The 19,420-nt window shown below is 48.8% G+C and overlaps 1 protein-coding gene across 3 annotated transcripts in view; it reads left to right on the top strand.

The window, feature by feature from the left end:
- Sh3pxd2a (SH3 and PX domains 2A) overlaps positions 1-19,420 on the top strand; it is a 200,814-nt gene that overhangs the window by 59,824 nt on the left and 121,570 nt on the right. For all 3 annotated transcript variants that reach the window (XM_028772972.1, XM_028772977.1, XM_028772963.1), the window contains exon 3: positions 7,990-8,065. In XM_028772972.1, the coding sequence (XP_028628805.1) occupies positions 7,990-8,065 (76 nt within the window). The remainder of the gene's footprint in view (positions 1-7,989; positions 8,066-19,420) is intronic.

Below are 19,420 nucleotides of genomic sequence, written 5' to 3'. Positions count from 1 at the left end.
CCCACTGTGTGTCAGCATGCCCACTGTGTGTCAGCATGCCCACTGTGGAGGTGCATACGGGCCTCTGTCTACCCCTAGTCCCTGGAATAATGACCCAGAGCCTCCAGCCCAGATCTCACCACTTTACCTAACACATGGTGGCATTTTGTGGCACTCACGGACAAGGCTGCTCCATCCACTCTGACTGCCTCCTGTAGCTGTGCTGAGCCTCACGTGAGCAAACCTTTCCCACCTGTTCCTCCCTCGGGGCTGCAGTCTTTCTGTTGTCTCCAGCTGTGGTCCTTCAGGGCCTAGCTCCATGGTCTTTTTCTGGCAAGTCTGCTTTGACCACCCAGCGGCTGAGCTTGTCCCTTCCCCAGCTCTTACTGTACGTAAACAACGTGACTCTCACCTAAAGCTGCCAGCCCTGTGTGGGCGTCCTGTCTCAGCCTGGGCTGTGATTCACACTCTGGATCCTGCTGATGCAGTGTGTGGATGGCTGTGATAAAGGCAGGGGATCTGGTGCAGCGGCAGAAGCACGCTTTCCAGAACATGCTCAAGGAAGACTGCTGTTGCAGACTTTAGAAGCTAGAGTGGGCCCCTCTCGGCCCTGGGGAATGTTCTAGTACCCTACATTTTGGCTTTAGCATGTTATGGGCCTGTGACCCAACAACCAAGTCATCCTTTCCAGGGTGGAAGGATCCCTCTGCTTCCTTCCTCTTTCCCTGGCTTCCTAAATGTTTGCATGAGTATTAGGCCAGCTGCATGAAGTGCTGTAGTAATGTTGACAGGAGAACTTATATCCAAGACACCCACCTTACCATCCTCGGCCTTAGCATCGGGGGACTCTGTACGACAGCCCCACTTGAAGCTGCCCCTTTGTACCCTACAGAGCACCCAGCACAGCCCTCTTCTCCAGTCTTTTGTGAGTTGCAGCATCTTGCCCCTTTGCTTGGACTGTAGAGGGTCACCTGGTTAGCCAGTGTGTTTCTGGAGCCCAGGTTACACGTGTCTGCTCTCCTTTGTGTATGCATCACAGAGAATGGGGGCTGAGGGCTGGGGGCCAGCACCTCAGGGAGAGGCAGTGTTAGCAGAAGTGCCCTCCACTCCACTTGCTTGGTTCTTCTGCCCCGTGCCCCTGTTCTGCCTGGTTCTCATTCTAGTCAGTGTTGAGATCTTACTTCCTCCTTCCCTCCCCTTCCTCCCTCATCCTCCCCTCCCCCTCCCCTCTCCCTTCTTTCCCATCCTTCCCTACCCCTCTTCTCCCTATCCTTCCCTCCCTCTTCCTCTCTTCATTTTTACTGTATTGATGAAGACATACTAAGCACAAGATTTACCCTTGAACCTTTGCGAACTGCATAGTTCAGGGATGTCGGGCGTCCATCACATTGTCTTCTCTGGGTCTTTTTCTTATTTTCTCTTCAAGGGTTTCATGGCTTATCCCGTCCAGGGATTAAGTTGTCTTTCAGTGAGAACCCAGACATAGGTCCAAAAGTGTGCGTCTCTTGAGACATCTCTGAGTCTGTGTATAACTTCATATTGGTTGTGAACATCAACAATTTCATTTCTTCTTTCCCAGCCTTTTAAAGAAGCCTGTGCTGGAGACTGAACCCAGGGCCTCGCACGCGATAGGCACGTTCTTCCTTTTTATACTTTGTTTTGAGACTGAATCTCCAGCCTGGCCTTGAACTCACAGAGTAGCACAGTTCTTGCCTGAACTTTACATCCTTCTACTTCAGCCTCCCAAGTAGCTAGTATTGCAGTCTGTACCACCAGATTCTCCTAGAGTTTAATGCCTCTCAACAATCTCCTTCTCCCTCTTCGTCTCCCCCCCCACCTTGTGTATGCAATGACAAGTGGAAATGAAAACTGTGTAAAACCTTCATTGATAATACATGCTGCACAAATTAAAGAATGGAGTCTAGGCATGTGGTGGCATGCCTTTAGTCCCAGCACTTGGAGGGAAGAGGCAAGTTGATCTCTGAGTTCCAGGCTAGCCTGATCTACAGAGTGAGTTCAAGGCTGGCCTGGGCCCCAGATAGTGATACCATGTCTTACCAAAAAAAAAGAAAAAAAATTTCCCCTGGAATGGTGTGTGAATTCTATACATTCCCCCTCCCTGACCTCAGGAGCTTTAATTTTTATGACAGTGGTTCTCAACCTGTGGGTCTCGACCCCTCAGTCACAGGGGTGGCCTAAGACCCATCAGAAAACACAGACATTGACATTACAATTCATAACGGTAGCAAAATTACAGTTATGAAGTAGCAATGGAAATAATTTTGTGGTTGGGGGTCACCACGACATGAGGAACTGTGTTAAAGGGTCTCAGCCTTAGGAAGGTTAGGAACCACTGTTTTATTGAGATTAATCAGCCTAATTTTTTTTTTAATGGCAAAGGATCTAAAATGACTAATTTTGAAGAAGAGAGACTTATTTTAAGACTTATCAAAAATTCTACAGAAGTCAAGAGAGGATGATATCGGGCCATGGAAAAGCACGAGTCCTGAAATAGACTTGAGTTAGTTGATTTTTGACAAGAACTTGGGCTAATTTAGAAAGAGACTTCTCAGCAAACTGCTCTGAGGTCATGGGATAACGCACCCTGAAATGTGCGTTGACATTTGATGTCAGATCCAATTAGAGCAGAGACATCTGCTGAGCTCCCTTGTCTCCCAGATGAGAGGGTTTGTGGGTAATCACTTTAGAGGCACCCAGTCCCTCCCGTCTACTGTCTATATAACATCAGTGGGGCGACAAGGATGCCGAACTGTTCAGGGCCAAAGAGTATTCCCTCTTCAGGACTTAAATAAACAAGAGCGAACCACGGGGTGGGTGTGGGTGGGTGTGCTGTAGCTCAGTTAATTGGTAGAAAATCTCTCACATGCCCAGATCCCAAGTACCACAAAATAAAAGGTGGGGGGGAGTGGTTGTGCATGCTTGTAATCCCAGCAGGTGGAGATAGGGAGATCGGAAGTTCAAGGTCAGCCTCAAGTACATAGTAGGTTCCAGACCAGATTGACCTCCATAAATCCTGTCTGTCTCAAAGAGGGGTGTGTGTGTTTGGGGGGAGATATAAATCACAAAGGGCTGTGTCAATTAGTCAACTAGGGTAAACAAATATAAATGCTATCAGGATTGAAAGAAAGGAGTTGATGACTCTTGCCTGAGACCGTCCTAGAGGGCTCTTCAGGCTGGGGCATCCAGGAACAACAGAGACTGGGATAAGTACAGGGTAAGGAAAGCTGCACTTACCATTGTCTGATTTAATTTGGTTTGGGGTTTTTGGAGATAGTGCCTTGGTATGTGGCTGAGGCTGGCCAGGCTCCTGAGTGCGGGGAGCCTCTAGCTTGTGCTTCCTGTAGACCCCAGCGTCTGACACTGGAGCTGCCAGGACCACAGTGTGATTGAACGAACCGTGAGCTTTCCTTGCTCTTTTTTGTATTGAAATTTGTGGGTCAAGGAGCTCAGTAGCTCCCAGCAATGGTCTTCTTGTTCCCTAGACAGGAGAGGGTCTGGCTAAAGGATTAAGGGCAAAAACACTGGAGTTTAACATTAAAGTCACTGGGAACTCCTCCCTCCCAGCAGGCGAGCTGTTGGGCCTCTTAGGTTACCAGTGTGCCCCAGTTAGGTGGGACCCACCTCCTCTCTCCCCAGTGTTTATTGCTGCAGAGCCCTGCCCAAGGGGAGCTGTCGAATCAGCTTTCTCCGGCTGAGCCAGCTCTGCAACCAAGCTGTCCTGTATCTCTCTCATGACCCACCCCTTAAGTAAACAGCTCTGGCTGAAGAGGTTATGGTGTGGTTGCAAAGGCTGTGTCAGACAGGAGCTTCTCTCTCCAAGAACGACCTGCTTTTCTTCCGGTCTGACTCAGGGCCATTTGGGAGACGGGGGAATCTACTTGCCCGAAAAGGTAGTCACAGCAGAACTCCATGCTGGATGAAACTCTTCTCCCTGTCCATGCACTTAGGCTTCCTCCTCATGAAAGCCTGGCCCGGTCTGTCTGGGAGACAGACCCTCAGGATGCTTTTCTCCATGGAATCTGGCCTGACACATCAGACACTGCAGCTTGGCTATCCAGTAGAAATGGACCTACTACCCACCATCCAGCCATCTTAGGCTAGACCTTTAACTGCTGCCCTGTGAGACTGTACACTGTGGGTGTCGCATGCTGCTGGCTTAGCTCCATTAGGCTTCTTTTCTTTGGCATGCCCTGGACTCAGGGCCAGGGCTTTTGACTTAGGCAGACAGAGAAAACATCCCTGACTTGTTATCTAGGCTTTGTGTTCATGGCAGTTGTGACTCAGTGACCGGGAGGGCTCACTCCAAGGTTCTGCTAACTTAGCTGAGGTGGATTAGGTGACAGGTGCCTGGGCTCTACACCTGAGGGCTACCAGTGTGGAATGAGCCTGCTGGAGGCTCACAGCTTTGGGGAAGACCTGCAGACCCAGAACTCAGCAGACGGTCTCATCTTGGAGTGGGTACTGGACTAAGCCAGAGGTATACCAAGAGGAAGAGCTGCTTGCTATATAGGAAGAGAAAGCCAGGGGCCCCTGCAAGGTACCCTCACCCCCTAGAAGCCATCTAGAGGAAACCTCAAGTCTGCCCCACTCTCACCAGGCTATCAGATGACCGTGCAGCCAGGAGGCACATAAACCCACTGTGGAAATTTAGATTGCACTTCAGCTGGGAAGGCAACAGGGATGTGACTCTCACTGTAAGACTGAGTCCTCTACACCCAGAAGCCTTCTCCTCAGCAGCTGTGGAGTTCTTTACCCGGAGCCACCTCCCCAGCTCCAGTTTAGGCTTTTGAGAATCCTGTGCCCTGGACCAGAGCTGTTCAACAGAAGTACAGGAGACACATAGCCAATAAAAGCAATCGAAGCCAGTGAAGTTAGTTTTTAAACTAGTTATATTGGGGGGCTGGAAAGGTAGCTCAGTGGTTAGGCTCACTTGCTATTCTTACAGAGGGCCTAAGTTTGTGTTGTACTCCCGAAAGCAACTGTAACTCTAGGTCCAGGAGCTCTGAGGCCTCTGGCTCAATGCTCTGCCCCAGACACCTTATGGAGCCATTACCTGGAGGCCCCAGGCCTGGTCTATGCATGGTATTATCTATCCTCAATATTTTTTTTTTTGGGGGGGAGGAATCATTTATAAATATGCATAGGATAAAATTGAAAAGAATACGTTGTTATTAAAGGAAGCATTGCAAGACATGTGGTACAGAGATGTTTGTGGTAACGCTGTATGTAGCACTGAGAGGTCAGAAACAGCATACAGCAGCAGGGAGATGGGTGAATGAGCTGTAGGCCATTCATACAGCAGCAGGGAGATGGGTGAATGAGCTGTAAGCCATTCATACAGCAACAGGGAGATGGGCGAATGAATTGTAGGCCATTCATACAGCAACAGGGAGATGGGTGAATGAGCTATAGGCCATTCAGACACTGGAGTTCTCTGTCAGAGTTTTAAAAGACAGTATGGTCAGGCATGGTGGCACATACTATATACATAGGTAATTGTAGCACTTGGCTGGGTGGATAGCCTGAGCTACATAGTGAGACCAACAGAATGTTGGGGGCTAGAGAAATGGCTCAGTGGTTAAGAGCTCTGACTGCTCTTGCAGAGGTCCTAAGTTCAATTCCCAGCAACCCAGATGCTCACAATCATCTGGTAATGGGATCTGATGCTCTCTTCTGGTGTTTCTGAAAACAGCGACAGTGTACTCATATACATAAACAAATCTTTAAAAACAAAACGGGAATGTTGATATTGACATAAGAACCGGGCATGTAGCCCAGTGGTAAAGTACTTGCTTAGCATGGGCAAAAATGCTAATATGGAAGTATTCATCTGTATGGAAAAAGTGTTCAACGTGTGGAACAGGAGGATCAATGAGGTCATCTTAGTTACACGCATAGAAGCGTGCTTAGAACAGATGCACGCTGACCCCCAATATTAGCGGCTGTTTCTCCTTTAAATTTTTTTAAACAACTTTTGTTTCTTTATTTGTATTTTCCTGAGACACAGTCTTGTTACACAGCAAGACTGGCCTTGAATTCTCAACCCTCGGGTCTTGGCCTCCAGAGTGCTGAGATTGGAAGTGTGCACTGCCGCATCTAGCGTCCTTCACCACAGAGCCCCACACAGCTGCTCTCGTAATTCTAGTTTCTCTGCACTGAGCAAGAATGACTCCCGTGGTACAGAAATGAAATGTACAGAAGTAGAAGAGGGGTGCAGAAATCAAGGGTTCGAGCCTGCAGCGTCCACTCCTAAATGTATCCCAGAACCCCCAAGTACAGGTTTATAATGCCATACCCGAGACAGTTGTATTTAAAGGTAGCAACAAGGGATTATTAAATGTTCGGGAGTTGAAGTTAGAACATTAAAACTCATGAGCCAGCTTTGGCTAAATATCTATTTGGGGAAGTGAAAGTTGACTATGGTACAATCTTGTTTTGAGTGGAATCCACCTAACTCTTCTTATGTGAGGTCTAAATGCTCCATGGGGATTAAGTAATGATTATGAAAGAGACAGTCCTAAAACCATGTGTTAAAGGTGATAGATGAATGGATCGTCATTAACACAAGCACGCCCGCGCATGTGCACACAGACACGAACGCATGCGCACACAGACGCATGCACAGTCCCGCGCAGGACCTCTTTCCGTTACTTTCAATGCTGACACCTTGCCCCAGCTACTTCTACCCCGTGGCTCATTCACTACACTCTAGCTGAGCCCTCTTCCCAAAGAGCGATCGGCCACTCCATTCCTCTTCATAAAACCCTTTAGTGCTCGGGAGGCACCTGAGTCTTCACTGCCTCCGCTCAGCCTGTCCTGCCTTGCACATCTTAATGCCTGTCCCTTTGCCACGTCTCATGCCAGCCGCACTGGCCTTTACCAGTGGTTTGCCCTTCCAGTTCCCTTTCTGGAATATTTCTTACCCATCGTGCTCTGCTTCCTTACCTCCTAGAGGTCTTTGCCTGTGGCTTAGTAACGTCTTCCTCAGCACCCCAAACAAAAGATCCACCTCTTCCTTAGATATTTCAACTGTCTTCCTTCTTTATAACATTTACCTTCGCTGACTAATGACAATTTGTTTATTGTTTGTCTTCCTGCACCAGATTGTAAATGCCCTGAGGGCAAAGACTGTTTTCTCTAATGTCCCTTAGTCCAGTATCTGCAGACTTGGGAGGAATGAATGGACGTTAGGAACGTGTGACAGATGCTCATTCTGCCAAGGAGGTGCCCGAGGAAGGCTCCTTGCCCTGCTCCAGGTCACAGCTGGGATACACAGCTGACGTCCTGACTTTAGCCCCTCAGCATCAACTGCACACAGGGAGGGACCCAGGCCTTGTCTGTTCTACTTCCCTGTGTTCTTCCAGTTCACACAGAACGTCAGCCCAGAATAGCAAAGGAAGAAACAGCTGTTCCTGCAGGGTCCTGGAAACCATTCCAGAGGGCTCGTCCCTGGAAAAACAGTAGTGAGCTCAGGGTGGGAAGAAAGAAGCAGAGAAAAGGGGTTCCAAGCCATGAGGACCATGCAATAGATTAAGGTCTGTGGTTAAAATAACATCTGCTCCTGGGTTTTCAGAGCAGTTCTGGAAGGTGGGTGGTCTGTCTCACATACCAGGTGGGGCTTTCCTCCATTCCTGGTCCAGGAAGGTTAGAGATGTGCAGGTGGCTGAAGTACTATCCACCCAACAGACAGATGAAGTAGGAAGGAACTGGGCCCAAAGGAGCATCTGGAAACCCCAGTCTGGCCTACAGGCCTGTTGGTGCCTGGCCCAGCCTCCCTCCCCTGTGTCTCCAGACCCCTCCCCCTTGCTGAGATGGTTCAGACAGCCTCTTTGATGCGTGGAGAGCTCTGGCCTTCTCCCTCTCAAGCTCCATGTGGTTTGTTAATGGGCTGTGAAATGAGGGATTTTATCATCCGTGTGAGCACACTGGTGGGGTGCTGATGCTGTTTAGTGTTCTCAAGCCTGTCTGTCTGTCTGTCTGTCTTCCCAGATGCAGCTTCTGGATAAGTTTCCTATTGAAGGTGGTCAGAAGGATCCTAAACAAAGGATTATTCCTTTCCTTCCAGGTAAGCTCAGGTGGCCCCGTGGAGGGCTGGGGGTGACTGGGACAAGCCTCCCCCACCAAGCCCAGAGGAGGCTGCCTTTGGCATGTGTTAACCACTCCCACAAAGGGTTTGCAAACCTCAGTTTTGAAGGCCACTGTCCTCTATCTGTCTTCTCTGGCCTCTCCAGAATCATCTTTGCCAGCCCGTAGTTTATACTTTCTGAGGAGTTTCTGAGGCTCTTGAACTTGTTGTCTTCGTAAAAGGCTCTGTCTGAGAGGATAGGATGTGTGTATAATCCCAGGACTCAAAAGGCAGGCAGAGACAGGAGGATGAAGATTTGGAGGCTACCCTGAGCTACAGAGCCATTCCCTAGCAAAACAAAACTCCAAAGCTGAGCTTGGGGTCATCGAGATGACTTTGGTAAAGATACTTGACACCAAGCCTGACAGCCTGAATTTGATTCCCAGGACCTGCATGGTGGAAGGAGAGAGCCAGCTTCTCCGAGTTGTACTCCGACTTCCACATGCAACCCCACCCCACCCCCATGCACATACAGTAAAAATGAAATAGTAGTTTAAGATCTTCCTCAGGAACATAGTGAGTTCCAGACTGGGCTACTCGAAACTCCTCAAATGGTTAACAGCACTGAGTGGTCTTCCAGAGGGCTCAGGTTCAATTCTCAGCACCCACAGGACAGCTCACAACCATCTGTTTTAGATGCCCCGTCCCCTCCCAAGACATCCAACACCCTCTTCCAGTATCCTTGGGCTTGAAGCAGGCATGTGGTACACAGATATCCATGCAAACAATCTACTCATGCACATAAAAAAATATTTTTGAGATAGGGTTTCTCTGTGTAGCTCTGGCTATCCTGGAACTCACTCTGTAGACCAGACTGGCCTCAAATTCAGAGATCCACCTGCTTCTGCCTCCCAAGTGCTGGGATTAAAGGCATGCGTCACCACTGTCTGGTGTGTGCACGTGTGTGTATGTGTGTGGGGTGGTGTGTTATTTAAAATATATTTTATATTACTACAATATGTATATAATGTATATATAATTTTTTTTTTCTTTTTGGTTTTTCGAGACAGGGTTTCTCTGTATAGTACTGGCTGTCCTGGAACTCACTCTGTAGACCAGGCTGGCCTCGAACTCAGAAATCCGCCTGTCTCTGCCTCCCAAGTGCTAGGATTAAAGGCGTGCGCCACCACTCCCCGGCCGTATATATAATTTTTTAAAGTTAAAAAGTATCATAAACTAACCAACCAACCCAGAATCACAGGGAGACTTACATTCACCTGGGAAAGGATTACTAATCACAAGAACAACTGCCCCCCTGCACCCTTAAATTGAGCATATTCCCTGATTCTTGATCTCCCACAGGCCTTGTGCTACGGTGGCATACTTCTGTAGCACCCCTGTGAGGTAGCAGAGACAGGATTTGAACCGAGCTCAGTCCAGCCAGTCACTGCAGCACCATGTGGAACCCGTTTCATGCAATCAATCATGTGTATTTTAGAGAAATGTCTCTGCTATGCCGTGACCTGCCGTTACTGGGATGTCTATGGTTGAGTCGAGGCCTGTAATAGAATTAGAGCAGGCTTTTTATTTCGGAGAGCTGTTGCTACTGAGAGCTGCGTTATCCTTTATCACGAGGGGTGAAGCTGGTAGGATCCAGAGAGGTTAGCTAAGTACTCATGAAAGTGACAGGACTGAAGCACGACCTCAGGGCTCTGCCCCGAACCATGAGGAGGACACTGGCCCTGGCTTTCTGGGACCTCAAGCCAATAGATTCAGCTGGTTCTCAGGACAGTTCTCTTCACAGTGATCTTCCTACTAGGTTAGTGCTGGCCCTGAACCCTCACAGGCCAGCCTCCTGGATGAGTTGCCAGTTAGATATTAGTGGCCTGTGGTCAGTACCTACTGTTGATTGAAAACAGGTACCTTACATGGAGAGTGGCTCCCCTCTAGAGGGTGTTCCTACCCGACCCTCAAAGTCAGAAAAAGACTTGTGCTATACTTGCAGAGCAGGAACCAGCTCCCGGGAGGAGTAGCCAGATCCTACAGTTTGGACAAGACAAGAACTAGCCGTCGAGCACACGTGTCTCATCCTGCTTCCTCCACTGGAGGCAGAGCACAGTGTCTCCACCGTTGGCCTCTGAGTTGCAAGACTAGATAGTGACTTTGCACGGTGTCCAGGGCATTTAGGGTCTGCAACAACCTTAGATTCTTCTAACAGTCTGGATGCTGCACCCACCTAGGGCCTGGCCATCCAGGGGGATGTCCAGAGGAGCATGAGCTCATCGGTATCACATGGGGACCTGAAGCTGCCTGTTTGCTCAGGAAGAACGGGGGACGGAGGGCTTCTTCCACCCTGTCTCTACAAAGAAAGAGTTTGTCATCCCATCAGCCATGCTCAGGAAGGGAGCTGTCTACACCGGGCTGAGGGGCTAGGGCGAGGGTATCCCAGCTACTTGAAAGATTTTTTTTCACCCAAGGAACCCTTGAAATAGTGAGAGACATGAGCATTTCTACCATCAGAATGACTTAAAGCCAGGCAGTGGTGGCTCACACCTTTAATCCCAGCACTTGGGAGGAAGACACAGATGGATCTCTGTGAGTTCGAGGCCAGCCTGGTCTGCAGAGTGAGTTCCAGGACAGCCAGGGCTACACAGAGAAATCCTGTCTCAAAAAAAAAAAAAAAAAAGACTCAGATTAGGATGTGACCTTCTCTGTTGTGTCGCTGTGTGATACCAAGGGTGACCCCACAAGAAACTCAGAGAGCAAGAACCTGTGAGCTGCAGAAATTAGCAGAAGCCCAAGGAAGGGGCCTGAGACTTGGTGTGGGGCTGGAGGGCATGGCTTGGGTACCACTGACTCAGTTCCATGTCTCAGATTGCCTGCATTGACCCTTGGAAACTTAAGCTCTGTCAATTACCAGCTGTAGTATCTTTGTGCCTCAGTTTACTCATCCAGAAAATGGGGTGATAACAGCATCTACCCCATGAGGCTATAGGAAAAGGAAGACTGGATTAGTGCAGCCCAGGTGCTCAGAACTGTGGCTGTCCACTAGCAAAGGTCCAATAAACGTTAGTCCTTATTACTACCATGTCCTGCATTTGACCAGGCTTTCCCACCACACAGTCACATAAATAATTCATTGTGACTTGAAGCTATTGCCTCCATTTTACTGATGAGGAACTGGAAGCTAGGGCATGCTGGGAGATTTGTGTAAGGACTAACAACCAAGTTAGCCAACACCAGTAGGACTCTTTTGTCTGATCTTTTGGTGGTCCTTGTTTGCGATAGGCTCTCACTTTGAATCCTAGGTTAGACTCTAATTCACTATGTAGCTCAGGCTAGCCTTGAACTCCCCTCATCCTTCTAAGTGCTGGGACTACAAGGACGAGACCCCACTTCCAGTGAATGACATGAGGGACGACTCCTTTGTCCCTCATGCTGGGGGAAGTCAATAGCTGCCGCTCAACTGAGCCCTGATTGACTTCCTCTTCCTTTTGAAGAACTAGAGGAGGGATGAGGGTCACACGTGAGGCACATTTGCATAGTTAATACCCAGAGAAGGTAGCTCTTTTAAAGAAAAAGGGAGGGGTGCAGCCAGGCGTGGTGGCACACTCCTTTTGTCCCAGCAAAAAAAAAAAAAAAAAAATTGGGACACAGAGACAGGCAGATCTTTATGAGTAACAGGCCAGCCAGGGCTACATAGTAAGAACCTGTCTCTCAAAAAATACATAATAAAACAGTTTTTAGAAGGAGTAGGGGTTAGAGAGATGGTCTTGCAGGGGACCCAAGTTCAGTTCTCAGAACTTATGTGGAGCAGATCAATAACTCCAGCTCTAGGGGATCCAAAACCTCTGGCCTCTGCACTCACCTGTTATGCAGATACCTCCATTCTGTGCACATAATTCAAAATAAAATTAATCTTCAAAGAAATATATTGTTAATTTTCTGTGAGGGGGTAGGTGCATGTCATGATGTACATGTGGGGTCAGAAGAAAACATGAACTGACTGTCTCCTTCTAGTATGTTCTTCCCAGGTAGTGAACTCAGTCTTGGAAACAGGTGCTGCTACCTCCCTGAGCCACCCCACCAGAAAAATCAAACACAAGATTCCTTACAACCTCCATATAAATATGACCGCGCATAGTAGGGAGTATTGTTAAGAGAACTGGGGATTGACTAAAACCCCAAAGGAAACTCTCCCTTTTCTTAGCCGTGCTCCCTCTGAGTCCTCCCTTCAGTGGCTTTGTACCTTGAGCTCCTGGCCTTTGCCTACTCAGTTGTCTCTAGGGCTTTAGACTGGGCTAGCCTCTGGAATAGACACCAGGGTTCCTAGTCCTGTGCCTGTCTCTCTCCAGCTTGCTGGAAGCTGCCGTAGACCCTTCATTCTCAGCTGTCTCATCAGAAGGCCTAAGGTTTCTTGCACCAGTGCACCCTCGGGTCCCAGGGGCTCCCCCTGGGCAGAGGGCATTGGGAAAGGCCTGGTTAGTAGCTGAATACCTGTTTCAGCTTGAGACATGGATTCAACTGCAGGTGACTCGGGGATGCTCTCTTTTTTGTGAATTTCCCACTGCCTCGAGTCACCCGTCACCTTAAGAGTAGGTCTTGTGTCACTTGTGACACCTTACCTTTTGAGATGGTGTCTGAGGCCACCTGCTGACTTTCTCCTAGCTGCAGAGGCTTAACAAAACCATAAGAGTGCGCACACTCCATGCATTTCAGACAGCCGCTAGGACGGCTCTGGCAGCCTTTTGTCTCGCCTGGAATTTCATGGTAAGGAAAACTCCAGGGAGGAGCAAGGGGCATACTTTACCTCTACAGGAGCTCATTTCTAGCCCAGAGGTGCCAGGGCACACCAAGCATTTCTGCTCCCCAGGAAGGGTTTGGAACATATTCCAAGCACCAGTCCAGCTATTTCCTTCCGGCCCACCTGACCGCAGGCTCATGTCTGGGGACTTGAAGGCTCTGGTTGGTATCAGCAACTGAAAAAGCAGAGGAACTCAAAGAACCTGAGGCCTGCTTGCATGTTCACTCATCTGCCAGGCAAATGGTAGGAAATCCTCCTGCACAGGAGCACAGGAGCAATGCATCTTGGGATCTGGACATAAGCTGGGGATTTGTATAGGCAGGTCTGGCACACCTTGTGTTCAGGCCAGCCCGTGGGTTTGCAAGGTGGTAAGGAATCCAGTGTTTCTATGTCATCCTAGAGACACTGACCCATGATGGTACCCAGTGCCTCTGAAAGGACAGGCAGGGCATTATATAGTGGCACTGGGGTCAGGGATAGATAGGGTTTAGGGGAGGGAGGTCTATGAAATAGAGTCAGTGAGGTGGTAGAGACAGGGTTTGGCCAATTACTGATATTTGATTATCAATTAAATCCTGTATAAAAGTTTTAGGTGCGCTGCCCTTACGGCTCCCCAAGTTGTTTTCACCTGGGCTAAAACCTGTTTTTTGGATTCTGGGAATGAAGAGCCCATGAAAGGAACTAGAAGGTGTGAAGCCCACTAGCCCTGGAGAGGGGCAGCTCTCCAGGAGGTGTCCCAGGGAGAAATATGCACAGCTCAGGCCAAGAAAGGGCAGGGTATTGTTCAAAAGCTTGAGCATCCTGAGAAGTGGGTATGAGGGTGAACTGACTCCCCCAGGCTGTGTCTCCAAGCCCTGTTCTGAGAGAGGGAGGGAGACATGCCGGTCTCTTGGCCGATCTCTGGCTCTCTTTGAGCCAAGGCCCTGTCTTCTCTGTCTTCATCCATGTGTCTGTTGTTGGGCTGAGCACGTGGCATGTGCTGTGTTAAGACTTGTTAATCGCTTTCCTTATTTACACACAGCTTACCAAACTACTACTATATGCCTGGACCTGTGCTGGCCTCTCCTCATTCCTTCCTCCAGGTCACTGAGGGGCTTTAATCCACGGGTTAGAGGAAAATCAACTCTGGGGCTACCAGATGGTTCAGTGGCACCTGCCACCAAATGAGTTCAATCCCTGGGACCAACATGGTAGAAGGAAAGAATACACACGCACACACACACACACACACGGGGAGGGGGAGAGAGAGAAAAAAGAGACAAATATACATGCACACAGAGACACACAGAGACATACACACACAGACACACACAGAGGCATATACACACAGACACAGACACAAAGAGAAAGAGAGACATACATGTTGAGTATCTGCTCAGAGTTGGCTCCCAACACACACAGACACACACAGGGGGAGGGAGAGAGAGACAGACAGAAAGACACACACACACATGCACCCGGAGACACGCACACTCACAGGCAGACACAGACACTCAGACATACACAGACACAGAGAGAGACACACAAAGAGAGAGACACACAGACACACAGAGAGACATACACACACAGACAGGCACGCACGCGCACACATACACAGACACATAGGCAGACACATACACAGAGACACACACACAGAGACACAAACAGACAGATACACAGAGAGACATACATGTACACAGACACACACAGGCAGACACATACAGAGACACACACACACACACACACACACACACACACACACACACACACACGTATTTAAAAAGAGAGAAGTCCTCACCTTTCCGCCCCACAAGGTAGATTTCATCCCTCTGATGAAGTCTTCCTCTGGCTAAGGAGGACTCTCACAGCCAGCCTCAGCGAGGCTCTGCCTTCCCCTGCTGCCTCTGTACCTGCCTAGTTAGGCCCAAGACCAGCACAAGTGTCCTCGGTCCCTCCCTCAGCTGTCACTGCCACTCAAGCTTTGGGAATACCCTGTTTGGGGTCAGGTGACCTGGATCTTGCCTTAAGTGGCTGAGGTCATTGGCACTAAGTAATTGTTTTTTGTGTGTGATTGAACTCTATAGTGTTTTTCATTTTACATCATTACACGTTCAGAACTCTTAGGGAATCAGAGTCCTTCAGCTATGAACCCAACAGGACTGGCTAGTGACCGTCTTTTAAAAATACTCTTTTCTCCCTTGTTTCTGAGTGAGATAGGGTCTTAGGGTTTCTATTGCTATGATAAGACACTGTGACCAAAAGCAACTTGGGGAGCAAAGAGTTTGTTTTAGCTTATGACTCGCAGGTAACTGTCCCATCACTGAGGAAGTCAGGACAGGAATCCACACAGGATGGGAACCTCAAAGCAGGAACTGAAACAGAGCCCACAGAGAAACACTGCTTACTGGCTTCTTCTCCAGGAGTTGCTCAGCCTGCCCCAGGACCACCTGCCCAGGGGAACAATTGACCTTCTCCCCTTCATTAGTAACAAATTGAAACGTCCCGTAGAGTTGCCTAAATAAAGGCCAGTCTTATGGAGGCAGTTTCTCAACCGTGGTTTCTTCTGCTCAGATAACTAGTGTCAAGTTAATAAAACAAAACCAGTCAGGCTAGGTCTGCCGGAGCCTGTGCTAGTCTGAGCTTGCCGTGTAGCTGAAGATGACCTTTGAACTCTTACCCTTCTTGCCTTTGCCTCCCCAGCCTGGGATTATAGGAATACAGCATCTTACCTGACTTTAACTTTTAATTTTGAAATAATTACATACTCATGAAATGTTGCAAAAATACCAACCACGGTACTCCCTCTCCGGCAGCTCCACCAGTGACTGCAGAGTGGGTGGCTTTGCTCCACTGAAAGGAGGGACAGGTCAGTCATTTGCCACCACCAAGTTGTTTCCCCACAGTTTATTTTCTTTAAAATTATGTGCCTGTGTGTGTCTGAGTATCAGTCTGTGCGTATGCATGCAGTACCTTCAGATTCCCCTGGAACTAGAATCAGAGGCGGTCATGAGGGGCCCAGCTCGGGTGCTGAACTCTGCAAAGAGTAGTGTGTGCTCTGAACCACCGAGCACCTCCTCCTCCAGCCCTGGAACATCTTAAATAATTAACTAGAGTATGTTATCAAAAGCAGAAAACAGCCGGGCGGTGGTGGTACACGCCTTTAATCCCAGCACTTGGGAGGCAGAGGCAAAGGCAGAGGCAAAGGCAGGTGGATTTCTGAGCTCGAGGCCAGCCTGGTCTACAGAGTGAGTTCCAGGACAGCCAGGGCTACACAGAGAAACCCTGTCTCGAAAAACAAACAAACAAAAAAGCAGAAAATTGCCACTAGCATCTTAAGGTAACTTGCCTCTTGCCCTGAGCAACTGACTTTCGTATTAAGCATATGGAGATGCTACTGAGCTAGCATGTCAGCCGGCCGGTGAGGACAGTTGCCTGTGAGAAGCTACTCCACAGGCAAGCCCTCAGTATTCCTGTTTGCAGCGGAGAGCTGTGGGAAGATTAACAAATTCTTTAGGATAAATGCCACCATTTCAGTTGCCCTCAATGAGTTTTTAGTTTTATTTTGTTTGTTTTGTTTTGTTTTTTTTTTTGAGACAGAGTCCCTCTACATAGTCCTGATTATTGCCCTGGAATTCACTGTGTAGACCAAGCTGGCTCCGAACTCACAGAGATCCTCCTGTGTCTGCCTCCCCAGTGATGGAAAATAAAGGCATGTGCTACACGTTTTATTAAAAAGAAGCCATACAGTGAGCCAGACAGTGGTGGCACATGCCTTTAATCACAGCACTTGGGAGGCAGAAGCAGGTGGATCTCTGAGTTTAAGGCTAGCCTGGTCTACAAAGTGAGTTCCAGGACAGCCAGGGCTACACAGAGAAACCCAGTCTTGAAAAAAGAAAACAAACAAACAAAAAAAGTATGCGATACATTGTTACAAAATGAAGTGCCTCTAAAAGAAATATCTTTAATTGAGGCGGTGCTGGTATATTAACCCAGCACTGATGAGGGAGGCTAAGGCCGAGAAGGATAGTTAGTTCAAGCTTAGCACGAGCTACGTGGTGAGTTTCAAGGCCAGTGTGGATCATGTACTGAGATACTACTAGTAGTAATGATAATGTAATTTATTGTTATTATTAATTATTATCAATAGAAACTGTGGCCTCTGGGTTGCTCAAAACTGGACAGACCTGGAGCTGGGAGACTAGAAAGGTCTCCTTGGGTCACCTTAGGTCACCTTGACCTCAGGCTTTAGTGAGAGGAACAGCATTATAAAGAACTGTGAATGGGTCAAGGTGTGATGTTGCAAGCCTGTCCCAGCACTTGTGAGGCAGAGGCAAGGAGATCAAGAGTTCAAGGCCAACCTGGGGCTATGAAGTGAGATCAAGAGCAGCCTGGGCTACCTATGACATGGTCTCAAAAAAACAAAACCAAATACAAAAACAAACAATCCCACACTGGGTATCTGATCTGCACCCTATTTGTGAGCCAGTTTATCTTAATTGATTTCATGGCTAACCATATAAAATATAACATTCTTGAATCAGAGATATCAGACTTTATTACATCCCAGTGGGAGTGGCGGGGGCATATTTAGTCTGTTCTCACTCCTTGTAAGGTGACATGATAAGTTTGGGGACATCGGCACATGCCATGGGTTGCAATCTAGGAAGGGAGCCTAGACATTAGGGGGGGCTATCATTTTTTATTACAGGCAGAAAGCAAACCTGTTTTTCCACCATGGAGGGGGGAGAAAAAGAGAAAGGAGGAGAGGGAAAGGGGGGGAGAGGGAAGGGGGGACAGGCAGACACACAGGCTGTTGTCCCTGGAAAGATAATCCAGAACAAAAAGTCTGCTGCCTGTTTAGGAGGCCTCTACCTGTGGCAGTACCAGAGAGCCAGGGGCAGTGGTTGTGTATCCAGACCTGCTTGGAGGGGCAGGCAGAAGTGCTTTTTGGGTCCTCAACAGATCATGGTTGAGTCAGCAGCCTCTTGGTGCAGCCTGCTGTTTACATGGACCCCTCTTCCTTGTTTTAAAAGACTATTGTGGAAAATCCATCTCCTGTTGCCCGTCCTGGGATTGGAGTCCATTTCCTGTATATCCTGAGTTTGCTGGCCCAAGGAGCCTCCCGGGGAGGAAACGGTCACTGCAGAGTGGAGTGTATATAGCCACTGATGTAAAAAGCAAACAACTGTGACCAGGGCCTAGGGACCTCAGAAGCCAGGCAGTGGAGCAGAAAGAGCTGTACTTAGTCTGCCAAGGTGATGCTAGGGTCACCTTCTACTTACGAGCTGTCTGTGCCTCTGTGCTGGCTCACTTTACCTCTGACCTAGAAAGCCCTGTGGTCCCGAGAACTGAGCCGGCCCTGCCAAGGCCCCTTGTACCTCCTGGTGTACGGAGCTATAAGATGACTTGGGCCACAAAGTGACCCCATAACTATAATCAAGATAGGGGCTGCCACCCTGAAGGCTGCACACTGATCCCTTTGGTGCACAGGATGGTATTTTTAGACAGCAGGTGAGCTTGCTTCTTTTGTGCTGGCTTTACAGTTTACATACCAGTTCCTCCGTGAACTGGCAGTGTGGAGCCGCAGTGCAGGAGTGGACCAGAGACACTGGCTTTCCTCTCCCTAACCCCGGAGCCCTGTGCAACAGATCCGGTGTTTGTTCAGCACCAAAGGAAGCAGGGGGGAGGGCCAGGTTTTAGCTAGCCTGAGGAGTGCTGACCCTCTTGCTCAGTTCTAGGTGTTTCCCTTCATCTCCACTAGGCACTAGTTTAAGAAAGCTTTCCCCAAAAGTTCTGGAAACCGTGGCAAGCAATGACTGAGCTCGGGCAGGGATGCAACATCAGAGGGTGAGGGCCTAGGAAGTTTCTGGACCCTGCTGGTAACCTGAAATGGCAGGAGAAAGACAGACTTCTGTGATGAGGATAGGACAGTGTCTTCTGGGAACACTGGGGTATAAAAGCCATCAACAGGATTACAGGCCTGAATCACACTTCCATCTTTCTAGGAAGCACTGGGTCTTCTCTTGTAATCGCAGTTCCCACTCTGTAATCTGGGGCCAGCGGCTCTGAAGGCCCGCCGTGAGCACACTGCTCTAAGCTCGGCTGTGTTCATTCATTCCTTTCCTGACACAGGTATCACACAGTAGGTATCAAGCACCTGCTGTATGCCGGGACCAGCTATAGGCACTTATTTAGTTGAGAAGACGACACCAGGCTAATGTTGACAGGAAGTTTCTCTTTCAATGTGGGTGTGACGGTGGTCTCGAAAGCAAACAAATGAGAAATTTCCAATAGTGACAAGAACCAGAAAGAAAAAGAACTGTAAGTGAGGTGGCCCAGGATGTCTGAGATTTGTTGGCCAAGAAAGGCCTATGCAGAGGTGACATCTGAACTGAGCCAGGCATAGGCAGGTCAGGGTCCAGGAATGCCAGGGTGGGAGACAGCCAGGACAGTGACCTGAGGGGCACTAAGGGTATATGTGAATATCAGCATGAGCCAGTGGAGAAGGGGCCAGGCCAGCTGACCACATAGAGAGTTGGGCAGACTGAGGTGGGACCTGAAGGGGCCAGGCC

Source organism: Grammomys surdaster, unplaced genomic scaffold (assembly GCF_004785775.1).
Source record: "Grammomys surdaster isolate TR1022 unplaced genomic scaffold, NIH_TR_1.0 66, whole genome shotgun sequence".
Classification (NCBI taxonomy): Eukaryota; Metazoa; Chordata; class Mammalia; order Rodentia; family Muridae; genus Grammomys; species Grammomys surdaster.
The sequence above is the reverse complement of the archived record's forward strand: the minus strand, read 5'-3'. Positions and strand labels throughout refer to the sequence as shown.